This window comes from Drosophila elegans, unplaced genomic scaffold (assembly GCF_018152505.1).
Source record: "Drosophila elegans isolate 14027-0461.03 unplaced genomic scaffold, ASM1815250v1 contig_149, whole genome shotgun sequence".
NCBI classification, from domain to species: domain Eukaryota; kingdom Metazoa; phylum Arthropoda; class Insecta; order Diptera; family Drosophilidae; genus Drosophila; species Drosophila elegans.
Window position 1 is genome coordinate 9,033,983 of NW_024545513.1, and position 15,755 is coordinate 9,049,737.

The following is a 15,755-nucleotide window of genomic DNA, read 5'->3' on the forward strand; positions in this document are numbered from 1 at the left end:
TAGCGGTGAATTGGCGTGCTTGTGGTGGGTTTGTGTCTTGCAGTGAAATGTTAGCGAAACGTCGAAATAACAGAGAACACGGGTAAACATCGATAATTCCTGCCAAACATCGATGTCGTCGATGACCCCATGCATGTTTTTTTTCCACCTCTAACCTCTACACTGGACCGAGTTGCGGACAAAGCAGTAATTATTAATTTAATCCCAAAGCAATTCTTGACTCCGATTGGCGGTCTTCTGGCTGCTGCAGCTGGTTATTTTTTTTGTGCCCCGAAAAGTGCTAAATTCGCTGATTAGGCGAATAACGGTGGCAAGTACGGAATTTCTATAATAACTGCGAGTGTGCTTGTTGTTTGCGTGCGAGTGTGAGTGTATGTGAGTGGGCAACTCCACAAGTGTGCGAGAGCAAGCAAATCAAAATAAGAAAATAACCGCCCCTGATGGAAATTAATATCGCGAATAACCAGCGAAAACGCAGCTAAAGTTAAACCAAAGTGCTGGTATTGATCAGATAGCAAGTGAAATAAGTGGGGATTACGTAAGAAATCAATGGATTCCGGCTGCATTTGACCAAAAAAGTGAACAAAAAAACCCTCTTTTATTTTTTGATGATTTCATTCGCAGTGACGACACATATGCACACACACGTAGAGTTCCGTATCGGTGTGTGCACGGGTTGTTTGTTGAGCTAAAAAAATAATGAATCCTCAACGATAATTTTTTTTTATTTTTATATTTGAGTGCAGATCGGCGACGTTACGACGCCAGTTGTTGATTACGCCTTGGGGCACCTCTTTATCGCAACTTCCTCCACCCACTGATCATGGAGTACGTAGGCAGGAGCATTAAAAGGGGCAAACGAGGGGGTTTTAAAGCAGTGGCGTATTTTTCGGGAAGGGTAGAAAGAAGTTTTTATTTATTTTTCATTATTTGCAAGATACTAACAAAATTTCACTAAATCCTGCAAGTTAACATCTCGTCAGGAAAACCAAAACTGAAACCTAAATAAATCCTCTGCACGCCACTGGTTAAACTTGTACACCCAAATGTGGGCGGCCCAGATGTTGCTCGTTTTACCCAGTGGGCGTGGGCGTCCATCCATGGTAAAAACTCTGCGCTGCAGATGCTGTTTTTTTTTTTTTAGAGGGTATCGTACTTTATGTTAGGAGTTGGTAAATTCAAAGTTATAGGCTTTCAAAGATCAATATACCAGTTCGTTGTATATTTAGTTTCTTAATATTTATATTGCTTTAAGCAAAATTGCTTGGGATTTGCGAAGAAAAAGGGAATCCCAACATATTACTTTGTTATGCGGCCTTTTGATTTGATAGTGATTTATGCAAAAGCTAAGATGGAAAATATGACTAATCTATTCACAGCATAAATTATAAATTTCTTTGTAGCTTTTTGTAGACTTGTTATGTGTAGAAATTTAAATTAAATGACCTTTCGATTTTAGGTAATCATATATTAAATGATTTGTATTAAATGCAAGGGTATTTTATCTTGGGCTTTCCTTTCTAGCTTTTTTATCTTATGTATTTTTTTTTTGGCGGCATACGATCTGCTGGAAATTGGGTTCTGCTGAGTGAGCGTGGGCGTTTTAAAATAGCTATCTAACACAATACTCATACGTATACGTAATATGCAGCCCTTCCTTGAATATTGGAATATGGCATTTTGAGCGCAGTGAGTGGAGTGAGTGATTCATTTAAGCGGAAATCCAAATCCAGTGCAGTTGACTGACTCAATGACTACTCATTGTTTCCACTCCCTCTTTGTTTACATTTTGACAGGAGCAAAAAGAGAGTGAGAGAGTCCGATGGGGAGGGGGTGGTTGGCCGTGAGAGCGTGCTAACGGAACGTGCTTGAATGAGTAATTCGCATTGCATTTGTTGTTAATCGAAAGCTCTCTTCCTTCCTCTTTTCTGTTTGTCTTCTTTTTTTCTTTTTGGACGCCAACAAAAAAAAACACGCACACCCACACCCACTCACGAATTCGTACATCAGCGCCCTTGTGTATGTGTGTGTGTGTTTGTGTGAGATGAGTCATCTGGCCAAGTTGATGAGAAAATAAAATTAAACATTAAGGTAGAGCAGAAAAAACAAAAAAAGGGGCAGATGTGGGCCCCATTTGTTTTGTTGTTGCGGTAAAATAAATCAGGGCAGGCGGGGAAAGCAGTGCTCAGCATTGTACTCTAAAAACATTACAGGCTGCAGCTGGACTTTTACTTATAGCTGCGGTCAAAATAATAGAAATCTAAATCAAGTACTTAAATTAAAAAGGAAATCTAAAACACTTTTAAAAGTTGTTAAATTGCTTGAAAAATTCTAAACATCTTATCAATAAAAGCAAATCCAATGAATTAAATACCACTTGAATCTATTTTTAGATTTGTTGTTTTTATGAATAAATGTAATGAATCCATTAAATCAATCGATAGTATTCACTCACTCTATGAATGTTAGTGCTATTATTCCTTCCGCAACTGTAGTTCTTTGGAGCAAACAACTTCCAATTGGAGAAACTAAGCAGTTCAATTGCCTTCCCATTGCAGCCGGCGCACAAAAGCGACAGAGAACGTTCGCGAGCGAGCGAGAGCGAGAGAGAGAGCACATAGCACACAGCACACCCAAGGAAGATCTTCAAGTATCCCGCAACCCGCACCAACCCCTAACATAGTCATGATCCTGCAGAGAAGCCGGAGGTGCCAACTGGCCATCCTCCTTGTCGTCCTGCTGGCCGCCATCGCTGGCCAAACGGACGGACAGAAGGCGGCCAACTTGAACAGCAACCAACCCGCTTGCGGTGGCAAGGACAAGTGCAGCAGCTGCATCCAGACGGAGTCCTGCGCCTGGTGCATGCAGCCGGGCTTCAAGGGCCAGTCTCGCTGCTTCCAGGCCAACAGCAATCAGTGCCCGGAGGAGTTCGTCTATAACCCGCGCACCGACGTCCAGATCCTACTGAACAAGAACCTAACGCTGGCCAGCACTGGTTATGCGGCGGGAGGAGGAGCAGCCGGCTATGGCGGTGGTGCCCAAATCTCTGGCGGCAGCTCGAGCTTCTATCAAGAGTCCTCATCGTCATCGTCATCCTCATCCTCGTCGATGTCCGGCTCCTATGGCTCACAGTACTCCGCTGGCATGTCGGCCAGCTCCGCCGACATTGTCCAGATCATGCCGCAGTCCGTGAAGCTGCAGTTACGCGTCAGTGAGTATTGCCTCTTTGCGGTCGCCACATAGATCTTGACCTAATTCTCCGTCGTTCCCATCATGTCAGATGAGAAACACAACCTCAAGGTGAGCTACTCCCAGGCGGGCGGATATCCGGTGGATCTCTACTACTTGATGGACCTTTCCAAGTCCATGGAGGACGACAAGGAGAATCTGTCGGAACTGGGCGACAAGCTGTCCGAGACCATGAGGAGCATTACCTCGAATTTCCGACTCGGTTTCGGTTCATTTGTGGACAAGGTGCTCATGCCCTATGTCTCGACCATTAAGAAAAAGTGAGTATGGTAAATGAAGACTAGGTTTAGTTATGCTTAATGTTCGATAAAGTCCTAAGAATCCTGATAATATTAGGGCTATTTTGTTTTTGTTTAAGTGGTTTTAAAATATGTAATCAGAGTTTATTGAATAATTTGTTGTTTACCATTTGCTTATAAAAGTTCCTTTTTATGATGACATGTTTGTATCATTTAAAAAACATATCGAGTTAAGTTAATTATTGAATTTTTGTATTATTTTTGGTTACCAAAGTTTACACATTTTGTAAGTTCCTCTTACATATTGAATTAAGGTATATTTTTTAAGTGTTCTTATGATCTGTAGCTGTAAGAAACCCTGTAATAGTCATAGTCTTCAACGGATACCCGATTCGTAAGCAATTCTGGAGAAATTACTCAGACTTGAGTACTAAGCATCATTTATTGATAGCATCCATGAGTAATGTCCGGCGGTGACACAATAATTTATCAACTTAGAAGCCCCAAATAATTCCTATTGCTAACAAAACAATTAAAAGTAACACAACCCCATCTCATTGGCTCTCTAAAAAAAGTGCGCAACTAGATTTTTGTAGTGTCTCTCTATGCTGTATGTCTACACGATTAATGCAGACTTTTGAGCTAATTTTATCTAATTTACCAGATCAAATCAGCCGCTAACTTTGTTAATTATTTTATACTTACAACCACACCATGAACAATGAACACCAACAAACAACTCGACAACAACATCAACAACGATCAACAACGATCAACGATCGACGATCGACGGAAACGAATCAAATCGAATCGAATCGAATCGCATCGAATTGAATCCATATAGACTCGAAAATCCCTGCGAAAACTGCACGGCTCCCTACGGTTACCAAAATCACATGCCACTCCGCAGAAACACCACAAGCTTCTCTGTAAGAGACAATTAATCGATACTTGACCCGTTTAACCCCACCTAAATGTGCCTGCTCCCATATCCATATGAATATCTACATACATATCTAGATCTATGGCCTGGTATATAGATCCATTTGCATGTTTCTTCATAACCCTATATGTGCTTGCCCTATCCCATCAATGAGTATATCTCAAATATCCCATTGCACCCTCTAGTTTAAGCATTATTTATACATTTTGTATCTTTATAATTATACATACTTTTGTGTTGTAATTGTGCTGTATGGTGATCAGCACAGATTTTTACATTTTAGCTCCACACTCTATAGCATATTTATATTGTATCGTTTATCGTGTATCGTATATCGTGTATCGTATCTATATCGTAATCTATTTGCACTCCTCGATGTTGTCAAAGCAAAAACATTATTTATCTTTTGTGTTTCTCTCTCTCTCTCTCTATTTCTTTATTTCATTGTGTACTCATCACTTTCTCCATGCATTCCAAAATTTCCCGTTGCTTGGCTCGAAATTTGAACAAAACAAAACAAAAACAAAACAAAACAAAAACAAAAAACAATAAATATTATGAAATGTTAACCAAATCTAAACCAAATCAAAACCAATTAGCCTGAATGAGCCGTGCGAAAAGTGCAGTGCTCCTTATGGCTACCATAATGCCATGGCCTTGAGTACGGACACATATAAATTCTCTGTAAGTGGTCACGCCCCCATCCGAATCGGAAACATCGCACCCGCATTCGAAAGCATTTTGGGTCATCATCCCATCCATTCAGCATTCAAGTTGCGATCTTGTTGGCATTTGCATTGGTTATAACTATAACTATAGACATACATATAACTCATTTGTTTGGCTTTGATTTTGGTGCTTCTAACTCAAAATGTATTGCATTACTCATTTAGCTTGTATGTTAAACTAATATAGCATAGTTGTTGGTATGTTAATGGTTAATGGTTATTGGTTATCTTGCATGCATGGTTTTTGCTTAACATTATTTATTTTTAGGCTCTTATCAGTTGGCACACTCTGAAAAATTCACAAACTAAAGGGTTTAGCGAGCAAAGGCAATCAATTTTAAATGAACTAACCTTTTAAACATGATGAACCCAAATCATATCAAACAATTCAGATTCAAAACAGCCCTATTAATAGCTCTATATATAGTTTCTAATTTGCGCAAACGATCTTGTTTGACTTGACCCATTTGAGCCAATCGTTTCGCATTTCAAGTTTCTAAATACAGAACTCAATTCACTTGGCTACCTGAGCAATTTGCCATTAATCATAACTGGTTGCATATAATATCTTATCGTAGTATGGTAGCAATTGTTATCTTTGACTAACACTGATAGACTGCTCAAGGTCTGGGAAGCGTTTGCTACACAATTCTTGCTGTTGAAGGAGTTTCGTTGTGCAGCAAACAAACATAATCCAATCCGGCATTTAAGACAGGGTGTGCCAGCATGCATCATCGACCCTACTCAAGCACCAAACTAACCTGAAACTAGCAAAGCAACATGACAGCTAATCCTTGATATCCTCTGTCCGGCAGCAAGAGGTGAAGAGTGCCAAAGTGTCGGGCAACTTGGATGCTCCCGAGGGCGGCTTCGATGCCATCATGCAGGCCATTGCCTGCCGACAGCAGATCGGTTGGCGTGAACAGGCCCGTCGCCTGCTCGTGTTCTCCACGGACGCGGGCTTCCATTATGCCGGCGATGGCAAACTGGGCGGCGTGATTGCCCCCAACGACGGCGAGTGCCATCTGAGTCCGTTGGGCGACTACACGCACTCCACGGAGCAGGATTACCCCAGCATCTCGCAGATCAACCAGAAGGTCAAGGATAATGCCATCAATATTATATTCGCGGTGACCGCCAGCCAGTATTCCGTCTACCAGAAGTTGGTCAGCCAAATCCAGGGCTCCTCGGCGGCCATACTATCCAGCGATTCATCCAACGTGGTCGATTTGGTCAGGGAAGAGTATGCTGTAAGTGCTGATACTGATGATGAAGACATTGACTTTGGACTCGTTTTGAATCGTTTTGAATCGTTCTTCCTTCGCTTCATTGCAGAAAATCTCCTCGTCAGTGGAGATGAAGGACAATGCTACGGGCGATGTGAAAATCACCTACTTCTCGTCCTGTGCGCACGGACCCGAAATGCAGACCTCCAAGTGCGACAACCTGACCGTCGGCCAGCAGGTGAGCTTCACCGCCCAGATTCAGGTGCTCAAGTGCCCCGAGGATCCGCGCGACTGGACGCAGACCATCAACATCTCGCCCGTGGGCATCAACGAGACCATGCAGATCCAACTGGAGATGCTGTGCGCGTGTCCCTGCGAGAAGCCCGGCTCGATTGGCTATCAGGAGCACTCGAAGAGCTGCAGCGAGCACGGCACCTCCATGTGCGGCATCTGCAATTGCGATGAGAATCATTTCGGCAACATCTGCGAGTGCTCGGCCATGGATGTGACCCTGAAGAATGGCAACGATGCCAGTTGCCGGGCGGACAACAACTCGACGACGGACTGCTCCGGCCGGGGTAACTGTGTGTGCGGTGCCTGCGAGTGTTTCAAGCGCTCGAATCCCGAAGAGGTGATATCCGGACCGCTCTGCGAGTGCGACAACTTCAGCTGCGAACGCAACAAGAACCAGTTGTGCTCGGGTCCGGATCACGGCACCTGCGACTGTGGCCGCTGCATCTGCAAGCCGGGCTGGACGGGCAGCAGTTGCGCCTGCCAGGCGTCCAACGACACCTGCATGCCGCCCGGCGGCGGTGAGATCTGCTCCGGTCACGGCACCTGCGAGTGCGGTGTCTGCAAGTGCACGGTGAACGAACAGGGTCGCTTCTCCGGTCGCCATTGCGAGAAGTGCCCGACGTGCTCGGGCAGGTGTCAGGAGCTGAAGGACTGCGTCCAGTGCCAGATGTACAAGACGGGCGTGCTGAAGAACGGCGACGATTGTGCCCGCAACTGCACGGCCTTTGTGCCCGTGGGCGTGGAAAAGGTGGAGGTCGACGAGCACAAGGACGAGCAGATGTGCACCTTCTTCGACGAGGACGACTGCAAGTTCATGTTCAAGTACAGCGAGCAGGGTGAGCTGATCGTCCATGCCCAGGAGGAGAAGGAATGCCCGCCCAAGGTCTTCATGCTTGGCATTGTGTTGGGCGTCATTGCCGCCATTGTGCTAGTGGGTCTGGCCATTCTGCTGCTCTGGAAGCTGCTGACTACGATCCACGATCGCCGCGAGTTTGCTCGCTTCGAGAAGGAGCGCATGAACGCCAAATGGGATACGGTAAGTTGGGATTGGCTCACAACTGTATGCCATGCCATTGCGTATATCTATTTTTTTTTACTTTTGTATTCTGTTCTCATGCTTACAGGGCGAGAATCCCATTTACAAGCAGGCCACCTCCACCTTCAAGAACCCCATGTATGCGGGCAAATAAATCCGATATGTAACTAAATAATAGGGAAATAGAACTTGTGTCGCTCAACTCGAACGACGACTGTCTGTGCTTGAACCGGAAACCAGAAGGAAAAACAGCCAACCAACAAACAAAACCACTATAACACTATAACCAATCTTCAGAACCGACTCCGAATTCATCGATGAAGCTGCTTTGCCCGGGTGCAAAATCACTGAAGTCAACTGCCATTGAAACGCGTTCTAAACTAAGTCAACCTTACATATACATATATATATATATATATACATATATATATATTTATATATTTATATATACATTTACAAAACAACCCCGCCGTGGGACAGCCTTTATACATTGCGTATACTTAACGAGCAAACGATTTGTGCCTTCCAGACATATTTTAGACTATATCTTTACGTACGTATATACGAGCAAGAAAACAGACAACGCACAGCAACAAAACAAACAAGCAGCCAAGAAAAAAAACAGCCAACAAATGAACTACGAACGATAGTTAAAATTATGATTTTTGTGTTCTTTTTTGTACCCATATAGTATCCAAATCGGAGCCAGCATATGAATTTGTATTTGTATTTTATTTTACTCTTTATTTGTAATTTTGTAATTTGTAATTTTTGTTTTGTGTTTTCCCCCTACTTCTAATTTTTTGTATCAACAACCTTTATGATGATTATTAACGAAAAAGCCAACGGCAATATAGCGATGTATTTAACTGAAACGATCCCAAACGGCAAACGGCTAGAAATGGGAAACTTAACTGATCTACTATCTACTACCCTCCCAAAATTGTCGTCCTTCGCCACGCCCCCCCCCAGCCCCCCACACGTCTAAATGTTTTTCTATTGTTTTTAAAGCTAACTTTACAATTAATATTTAAGCTATTAACATTTAAGCTTGTAATTGTTAATTTCGAAATGCAATTGTGCCCCAGGGACATTTTCGTTTTCTGTAAAATCTTTTCATTTTTATTTTTGTATGTTTTATTTATAGAAAAAGAAAGTAAAGAAAAGAAAAGAGGTAAACCGCGCGTGGAACAGAATGGAATATAGTCTTCTATATGTGTTTTGTTTTATTGAATTTCTATTTCGATCATTAATAGTAAATTAATACTACTATATAAATATATATTTTTTGCCATTTGTACTGATTACTGATTAACATTTAAAGTAATACAAAACCAAAACAAAAATATTTGTATAAAACAAAAACAAAAAAAACGAAAATCATTTTGAGTAATTTTATTGAATGATGAACCAATACAAAATGAAGTGGAAACACTAGCAATATAAAAAGATGTGGAAATTAAATTGTTTGACGCTAATTTTAGTAAAATCAATAAAAAAGGAAACTATAAAAACAAGAGGAAAAATGTGTATTATTGTTATTTGAAGACCCTGGGAAATGATTACTAATTAATAATGAATAAAGACCAATTGATGTCCTTTCATTTCCCTCAGCGATTTGATCAAAAAGAATTTAAAAAAAATCGCAAAATAGAAAAGTTACATTTTCTAACATTTTCTTTTTTTTAATATTTTTATTATTCCCCTGGGAGCTTTATGTTATAGTTATGCTATAGTCGTCCGATCCGGCTCGATCCGACTTTCATGCAGATAGCTTTAAAACGAACGGACAGACGGACATGGCTAAATCGACTCTCATAGTGATGCTGATCAAGAATGAATATACTTTATAGGGTCGCTGCAAACTTCTAACTGAAATTATAATAACCTCTGCAAGGGTATAAAAACCGATACAAAAATGAGCTGGAGTTGAGGCAATATAAAAAAGAAACCTACATTAAATTGTATCTTATTTGAGTAAAATCAATGCAAAAAAAAAAAACGCTATAAAACACAAACAAATCAAGAAAAATAAGTTCGTTGACTTACTGGAGGGTATACGAATCGACACATCCCTCGGAGCATTTACATTTTGATCCACTTCCATTTTCCACTTTTCCCCCAAAGGAGACAAACTCACTTTCAGACTGTACTCTGCATTTGATTCAAAAATGTCAATATGGAACAGCGAACATCGGATGGCAATATCGGATGTGGGCATAACATTCTATATATATATATATATGTATGTTCTGTATAAATCGTTGTATACATGCTTTGTTATTCATTAGGGTCTGTTTTCGAAACAAGTCTAGGCAATTTTACGTACTATGTAGTGTTAAAATATACGACTACGAATCGAATCGAATCGAATCGGATCTGATCGGGGGAGTAGCAGTTATGTAGTCTATATACACGATAATATCGAGCGGCTTGAGCGGCACCACGACTGTGATTGCGTAATGGCAAAGTGTGGTTTCGAATTGGATTGGTTTTGGTTGGCTTAAGTACGGCTTGAGGTTGAAATGTGGCTCATGTGGATCGAACCGAATCCTTGGGAGCTTTGGGCATTACTTGTGGCTGACGGAGTGGACGGCTCTTGGAGCGCTGCTCTCCCTCGTTCTCTCGATTCCGTGATTTCGTGGGTACACAATCTCAGGCGATGGGGTCGTACAGCAGCAGCAGTAGCAGCAGCAGCAGCAGCAGAAGTGGTATCGATGCGCTGACCAGGCTGAAAAGGCTGGTAACGCACGCACACACACACATACACACACACACAAGCCAACCGGGTGCTTTCTTCGGTTCTGGCAGCAAGCAGCGTTTGGGGCAGCTTCTCAGCTTCGTCTCAGTGGAAGATGAGGTCCGCATCGGGGGCGCCCTTTTGGTGCTTGAACTTGTGCTTGTTGGGCTTCTGGTAGTAGCTCTGCGTGAAGTTGCGCTGCTGTGGCGGCAGCAGTGACTCCTGGTAGTCCTCCTCCTCGATGCGCTCCGTTATGTTCAGCGTCAGCCGCTTGACCTTCTCCTTCTCCTCGCGGATCTTCTGCTCCTGCAGCTTCAGATTGATGGCCAAATGCGAGTCGGATGGGGCAACGAATGACTTGAACTGCTGCTTGCCGCCCTTGTTGCCGCGCACCATCAGCACGAAGGGCACGACTGCTGCTGCTGCTGCTGATGCTGATGCTCCTCCTGCCTTTCCATTGCCATTGCCATCTGGCGGATCCGGGCCTGGAGAGCCGGGCGCTGCCTCATGATTGGCGACCGCCTTTGAGATCTGTGTGGCATTGGTGTTGGCACTGCCGGAGGTCTGGCCACCTGTTATCTGTTCGTAGGACTTCTTTTGCAGGCGCGCCATCATCGGCACCGGTATGTCCTTGGCCGTGGCCTTGATCGGCTCCTTCAGCCGCTCCTGGTACGAGTCCGTGGTCATCTTCTCGTACAGATGCTCGAACTCTAGGTCCTCTTTGGACTTTTCCGGCGGCGGCGGTGGCGGCAACGGTGGCTCCGTCTCGTTCTCCGTCCAATCGTTGCTCTGCTCCGGCTCCTGGCCGGCAACCTGTCGCTCCCGCTGATCATTCGAGGATCCCGAATCCTCATCGGTGGCCTGGCATTTGTACCAACGTTTAGTAAGCTACAGATCAGATTTGTTTGCAGAAAATACTTACGCCTTCGTCTAGCTCGCTGATTTCACTGATCGTGGCCAGCGATGGATCCTGAGCACTGTTGGCCTTCAGCTGCGGGTACAGCTTCTCCTGCAGCTGGTCAATGGCAGCCTTGGCCTGGTCCCAGCTCTTGTAAAGCTTCAGCTTGGGCCGCACACCGGCCAGGCAGTCGCGATAGGTGTGATCCACCAGGATGGGAAACAAATCGGACGTGTTCTCCGACTTGCTGAACACGGGATGCGATTTCTTGAACCAATAATAGTGCTGGAAGAACACCAGGAAGTAGTCCAGTCTGAGGAGCAAAAGAAGGAATGCATTTACAACCACAAGAACGAATACTTTTAGCCCGGAAATTTTTCAAAATTGACTGACATGATAACTAGACATTGACTTGAATTTAAAAATTATGTTACTAAATATATTTACTATACAATAATACCCTAAAATATTTTTGATTAGTTAAAAATTGTAAGCTTAGCATTAAAAGAACACCTATAAATAAAAATTTTGTAAATTTTTGATATTTTTCCAAAAAATTGTAGGTCATTGTATAGAAAATTCTTAAAGCTTTAAGAAACTTTTTTAATTTGTTTGCTTTGGCTACTTGTTATTATCTTAAAACCTATCCAAAAATATACCTTATTATGTCCAGCAAACTCTAAAACATTTTATCAATGAAAAAATTCCCAAAAATAGGCTAAACCTTAAATGTAACACACTCACTTTTTGCGCGTGGCCTGGCTGGTGAAGTAGGGTCCACACGTGTCCAGCAGCATGCAGGCCAGCTTCAGCCGGAAGAGGCTGTCGGGCGGATCCAGGGGCGAGACGATAGACTGGTCCATCGACACGCCCAGCGAGATGATCGAGTAGAGCGTGTTGAGGATGTGCGTGGACTCCACCAGCTTGTAGTTGTACATCTCGCCCAGGTACTTGGCCATCGCGATGCGTCGCTGGGCCATGCGCGGCGAATGGATCTCCAGGCCGGCGCGGATGTCCTCGAACACGTTGTCGATGACGATGGTCACCGCCCGCGGCTGATAGGAGCTCAGGCCGGAGACGAGATCGGCCAGGCAGCGGATGAGCGGGAAGCGCAACAGGTACGCCTTGCTGAGGCACTTGATGGCATAACAATTCGTTTCCGGATCCTGCCAGTCGATGCGGCGCAGCATCTTGATGCACCGCTCCACATTCTGTTTGCACAGCTCCTCGAAGATCAGGTGACGGATGTACTCGTGCATGGGCGGCCGTATGGTGGGCTCCCGCTTGGACGACTCCGGCGGCTTCACCAGATAATAGACACTCTCGATTTGCGCCGAGTGGCGCGAATCCATTGCCGTGGCCGTCTTGAGGCGCAGCATCTGATCGAGGAAGACGTTCATCAGCAGCCGGGCATCCCGGCAGTTGTACAGATAGACACCGCTGACCTCCACAAAGGCACAGGCCATCTCGATTTGGTGGTGCTGAAAGTCGCGCAGCAGCATCTTCAGACAGCCGAGGGCATCGAACTTCTTGAACAGCCCGAACTTCACCAGCTCGCCAATGAAGCGCACAATCTTGAGCTTGGACTCGATGTTCAGCTGGTTCTTCTTGCGAATGTGCCACTTGAACTCCTTGCGCAGCAGTTCGGCCAAATCGGTGGCCACGTCCGTGTTGCACAGATGCACAATGGCCACGAAGCGCGAGAGGTAGGGCAGGATGTCCAGGCGGGTGCGCTGCACCGAGAATATGGTCCGCGTCAGCTTCTTGCGCTGATGCTTCGTGTTGAAGTTCAGCAGGAACTCAATGGCCGCCGAATCGATGAGTTCCTTGTTCACACAATTGAACAGGTTGACCAGAAAGCCATCGAACTGCTGCCGCAGCTGGGTTTGCGTCTGGGTCTGGGTTTGGGTCTGGCTCTGATTCTGGTTCTGTTGGCTTTGCTGCTGCTGTTGCTGTTGCTGCTGCTGCTGGCGTCCCAGTTCCATCAAAGCGCTGCCCATCTTGTGCGGCTTCACATCCTCCGCCGTTGGCGTCGATGTATATGTTGTCGGTGTGCTGCTCGACTGCTCCTCGCTGGCCGTTTCCAGTGTCGTGTCCGAGGCGGTGGAGGGCGGATCATCGATATCCATTTCCGCATCCAGATTGGCGTCGATGGCCTCCTCGGTGAGCTCAGTGGGCTCATCCAGCGTCTCCAGATCCACTTTGGGTGCCGAGAAGTTGGGCAGAAACTGCCGCAAGTCGGGCAGATCGGTGTAGAAGGAACGCGTTTCCTCGTCGCCCCAGGGATCGAGCACCCCGAAGGCGGCGCTGTCGAGCATGTTGTCGATGACCGTGCCCGGATTGCAGCACTCCGACTCCTTGGCCAACTCCGGCAGCGGCTCACCCAGCAGCTCCGACAGCGACTGGGCGGAGGCCAGCAGCTTGTCGAAGCTCGCCTGCATCAGTTCGCACTTCTCGCGCTTCTCCGTGGATATCTCGCCCTTGCACTCCATGGTGCGGCGTATATTCTTGGTCATGTTCATCAGTTCGGCCTGTTCGGCCAGCACATGCTTGCACAGGGCCTTAAAGTAGCCCTTGAGCATGGTGCGCAGATTGAGCTGCTTGTCGGCGGTGAGGAAATCCGACTTGGGCACCTCCACGCCGTACTTGGTGGCCAACTGTTGCATCTTTTGCGGCACCAGGCCGGCGTACTCCTCGCCGCAGTGCCGGCAAAAGGACAGTATGATCGAGAAGTTGCTATGGTCGTCCTTGTCCTGGGCAATCAAGTGCACCAGCACCACGCCCAGTTGGGCCAGACCTGGCTTCATCTGGATCACACCAGAGCTGACCAGTTCGGCGAACAGGCGCAGATCGACGCGCAGCTTGCTGGGATTGCCAATCTTCTCGCTGGCCTTGATGTTCAGCGCCTTTTGCCAGGCCTCGAGGAACTGCACATCGAAGTCGGCGTAGGTGCAGTGCAGCCGAGAGGCCAGCGTGACCACCGCCGGCACATCGGTCATTTTGAGCTTGGCTTCCGCCAGGGCAGCACATATTTCCGAGATGTACTTGCTCAGATTCAGGGCGGATAGCTCCCGCAGCAAAGCATCCAGCTGGGTGGCCGTGAACAGCTTGAGTTTCTTCACAAATGCCGTGTTCTTCTTCAGATTGGAGTCCAGCCTGGCGAAGTGCTCATCGCCGGGCAGCTCGAATGTGGAGTTCTGAAGCCGCAATTGCCGCTTGCTCTCGATCTTCTCGCTCAGCTCGTTGATGAACTGCTGCAGCTCTTCGCGCTCCTCGGCCTCCAAAGCAGCAGATGCCTCCGCATCCGCATCCGTGTCGGCATCTCCATCTTCATCTCCATTGGCATTGGCATCACCATCGCCTTCGCCATCGTCCTGCTCCACATCGCCACTGTCCTCCGGTGCGGTCGTTACCACCGTCTGCTCCTGATCCTTGCCAGCGTCTGGCGGTGTGGCACCATCTGTTGTGGTTGTGGCCGTTGCCGTGATGTTGGCCGATGCCGTGCTGGCCACTGGCGCGTCCAGAGCGTCCGGTGCTGTGGAATCGCTAGCTAGCATCGTGGCAATTCCTTGACGGGACTCACTTTGCCCGATTCCCAGCTGCACCGTTCGGAAATTCGATCTGCTGGCAAGTGGTAGATTCACATTCAAATCGAACTAATGTATTTTGTTTGTGTCAGCATGCGATATGCCTGATAATGCGTACTTTCTATATGGGTATATATAGTCACCTCAAGTTGGTCAATGGCGGCGCACAGTGTTCCACTGGCTGCTCCTCATCAAACCAAATTGTTCGTTGTTATTTATCTTTATTTCATATAACTTTTATTTTATTTTTGTATTTTTTAGACTATACAATCGATAGGAGGCGTGCTCGGTCTATCGGGCAGTCGATAGCACCTCCTGGTATCGATATCGATTGGTGGCAGTGTGACCGTAGGTCTACTACTTTGACTTAAAGATTTTTTCAAAAGCGTTGAAGCTTAACAAATAGAAAACGTTAAAGGCACTAATTTTAAACAACAAATTTAGTTTTGCTTACCCTTTCGGCAAACACCCAATAATGTAGAAATAGCAAAAATTAAAAAGTAGATTAAAAAGTTGATATAGCATTAAATTACACGTTTTAGAGAATTAAATCAAAAAGTTGTATAGGTGCTTTCAATTTTGGTTATGTTATAAGCTGCCAAAGTGCTGATTTTTTGGGTGACCTTACACTGAAAAAATGGGTCGAAAACTGAAAATATTTTAATGTAGATTATTAGAGAAAAAAAAGCCACCATTTTTAAGATTTTAAATCAGATTTTATTTGGAAGCATTTTTAGAATAGACAAAATCATATTTACTTTAAAATGGCTATAAAATGACAAATTTGAATGCAACAAAATTTTAGGCAATCAAAA

The 15,755-nt window shown here is 45.3% G+C and overlaps 2 protein-coding genes across 7 annotated transcripts; one reads left to right on the plus strand and one right to left on the minus strand.

Moving 5' to 3' along the window:
- The first annotated feature begins 73 nt into the window (after nt 1–73).
- Nucleotides 74–9,232, plus strand: LOC108136507 (integrin beta-PS). Of its 3 annotated transcripts, none has more exons than XM_017257759.2 (7): nt 74–186; nt 2,559–3,211; nt 3,281–3,509; nt 4,333–4,417; nt 5,975–6,409; nt 6,495–7,715; nt 7,804–9,232. In XM_017257759.2, exons 2-7 carry the CDS (start codon nt 2,686–2,688, stop codon nt 7,867–7,869), a joined length of 2,562 nt encoding a protein of 853 aa, XP_017113248.1. In that variant the 5' UTR covers nt 74–186; nt 2,559–2,685; the 3' UTR covers nt 7,870–9,232. The 3 variants fall into 3 exon arrangements, with proteins under 3 accessions (XP_017113248.1, XP_017113247.1, XP_017113246.1); XM_017257758.2 differs by having other exon boundaries at nt 150–314; XM_017257757.2 differs by lacking the exons at nt 74–186; nt 4,333–4,417 and adding an exon at nt 5,031–5,115.
- Nucleotides 9,233–9,855: 623 nt separating this feature from the next.
- Nucleotides 9,856–15,250, minus strand: LOC108136532 (regulator of nonsense transcripts 2). Of its 4 annotated transcripts, none has more exons than XM_017257815.2 (4): nt 15,084–15,250; nt 12,098–14,974; nt 11,378–11,666; nt 9,856–11,316 (listed from the first exon to the last, which is right to left on the minus strand). In XM_017257815.2, exons 2-4 carry the CDS (start codon nt 14,908–14,910, stop codon nt 10,561–10,563), a joined length of 3,858 nt encoding a protein of 1,285 aa, XP_017113304.1. In that variant the 5' UTR covers nt 14,911–14,974; nt 15,084–15,250; the 3' UTR covers nt 9,856–10,560. The 4 variants fall into 4 exon arrangements, with proteins under 4 accessions (XP_017113304.1, XP_017113305.1, XP_017113302.1 ...); XM_017257816.2 differs by having other exon boundaries at nt 12,098–14,977; XM_017257813.2 differs by having other exon boundaries at nt 15,059–15,250.
- Between the last annotated feature and the right edge of the window lie 505 nt (nt 15,251–15,755).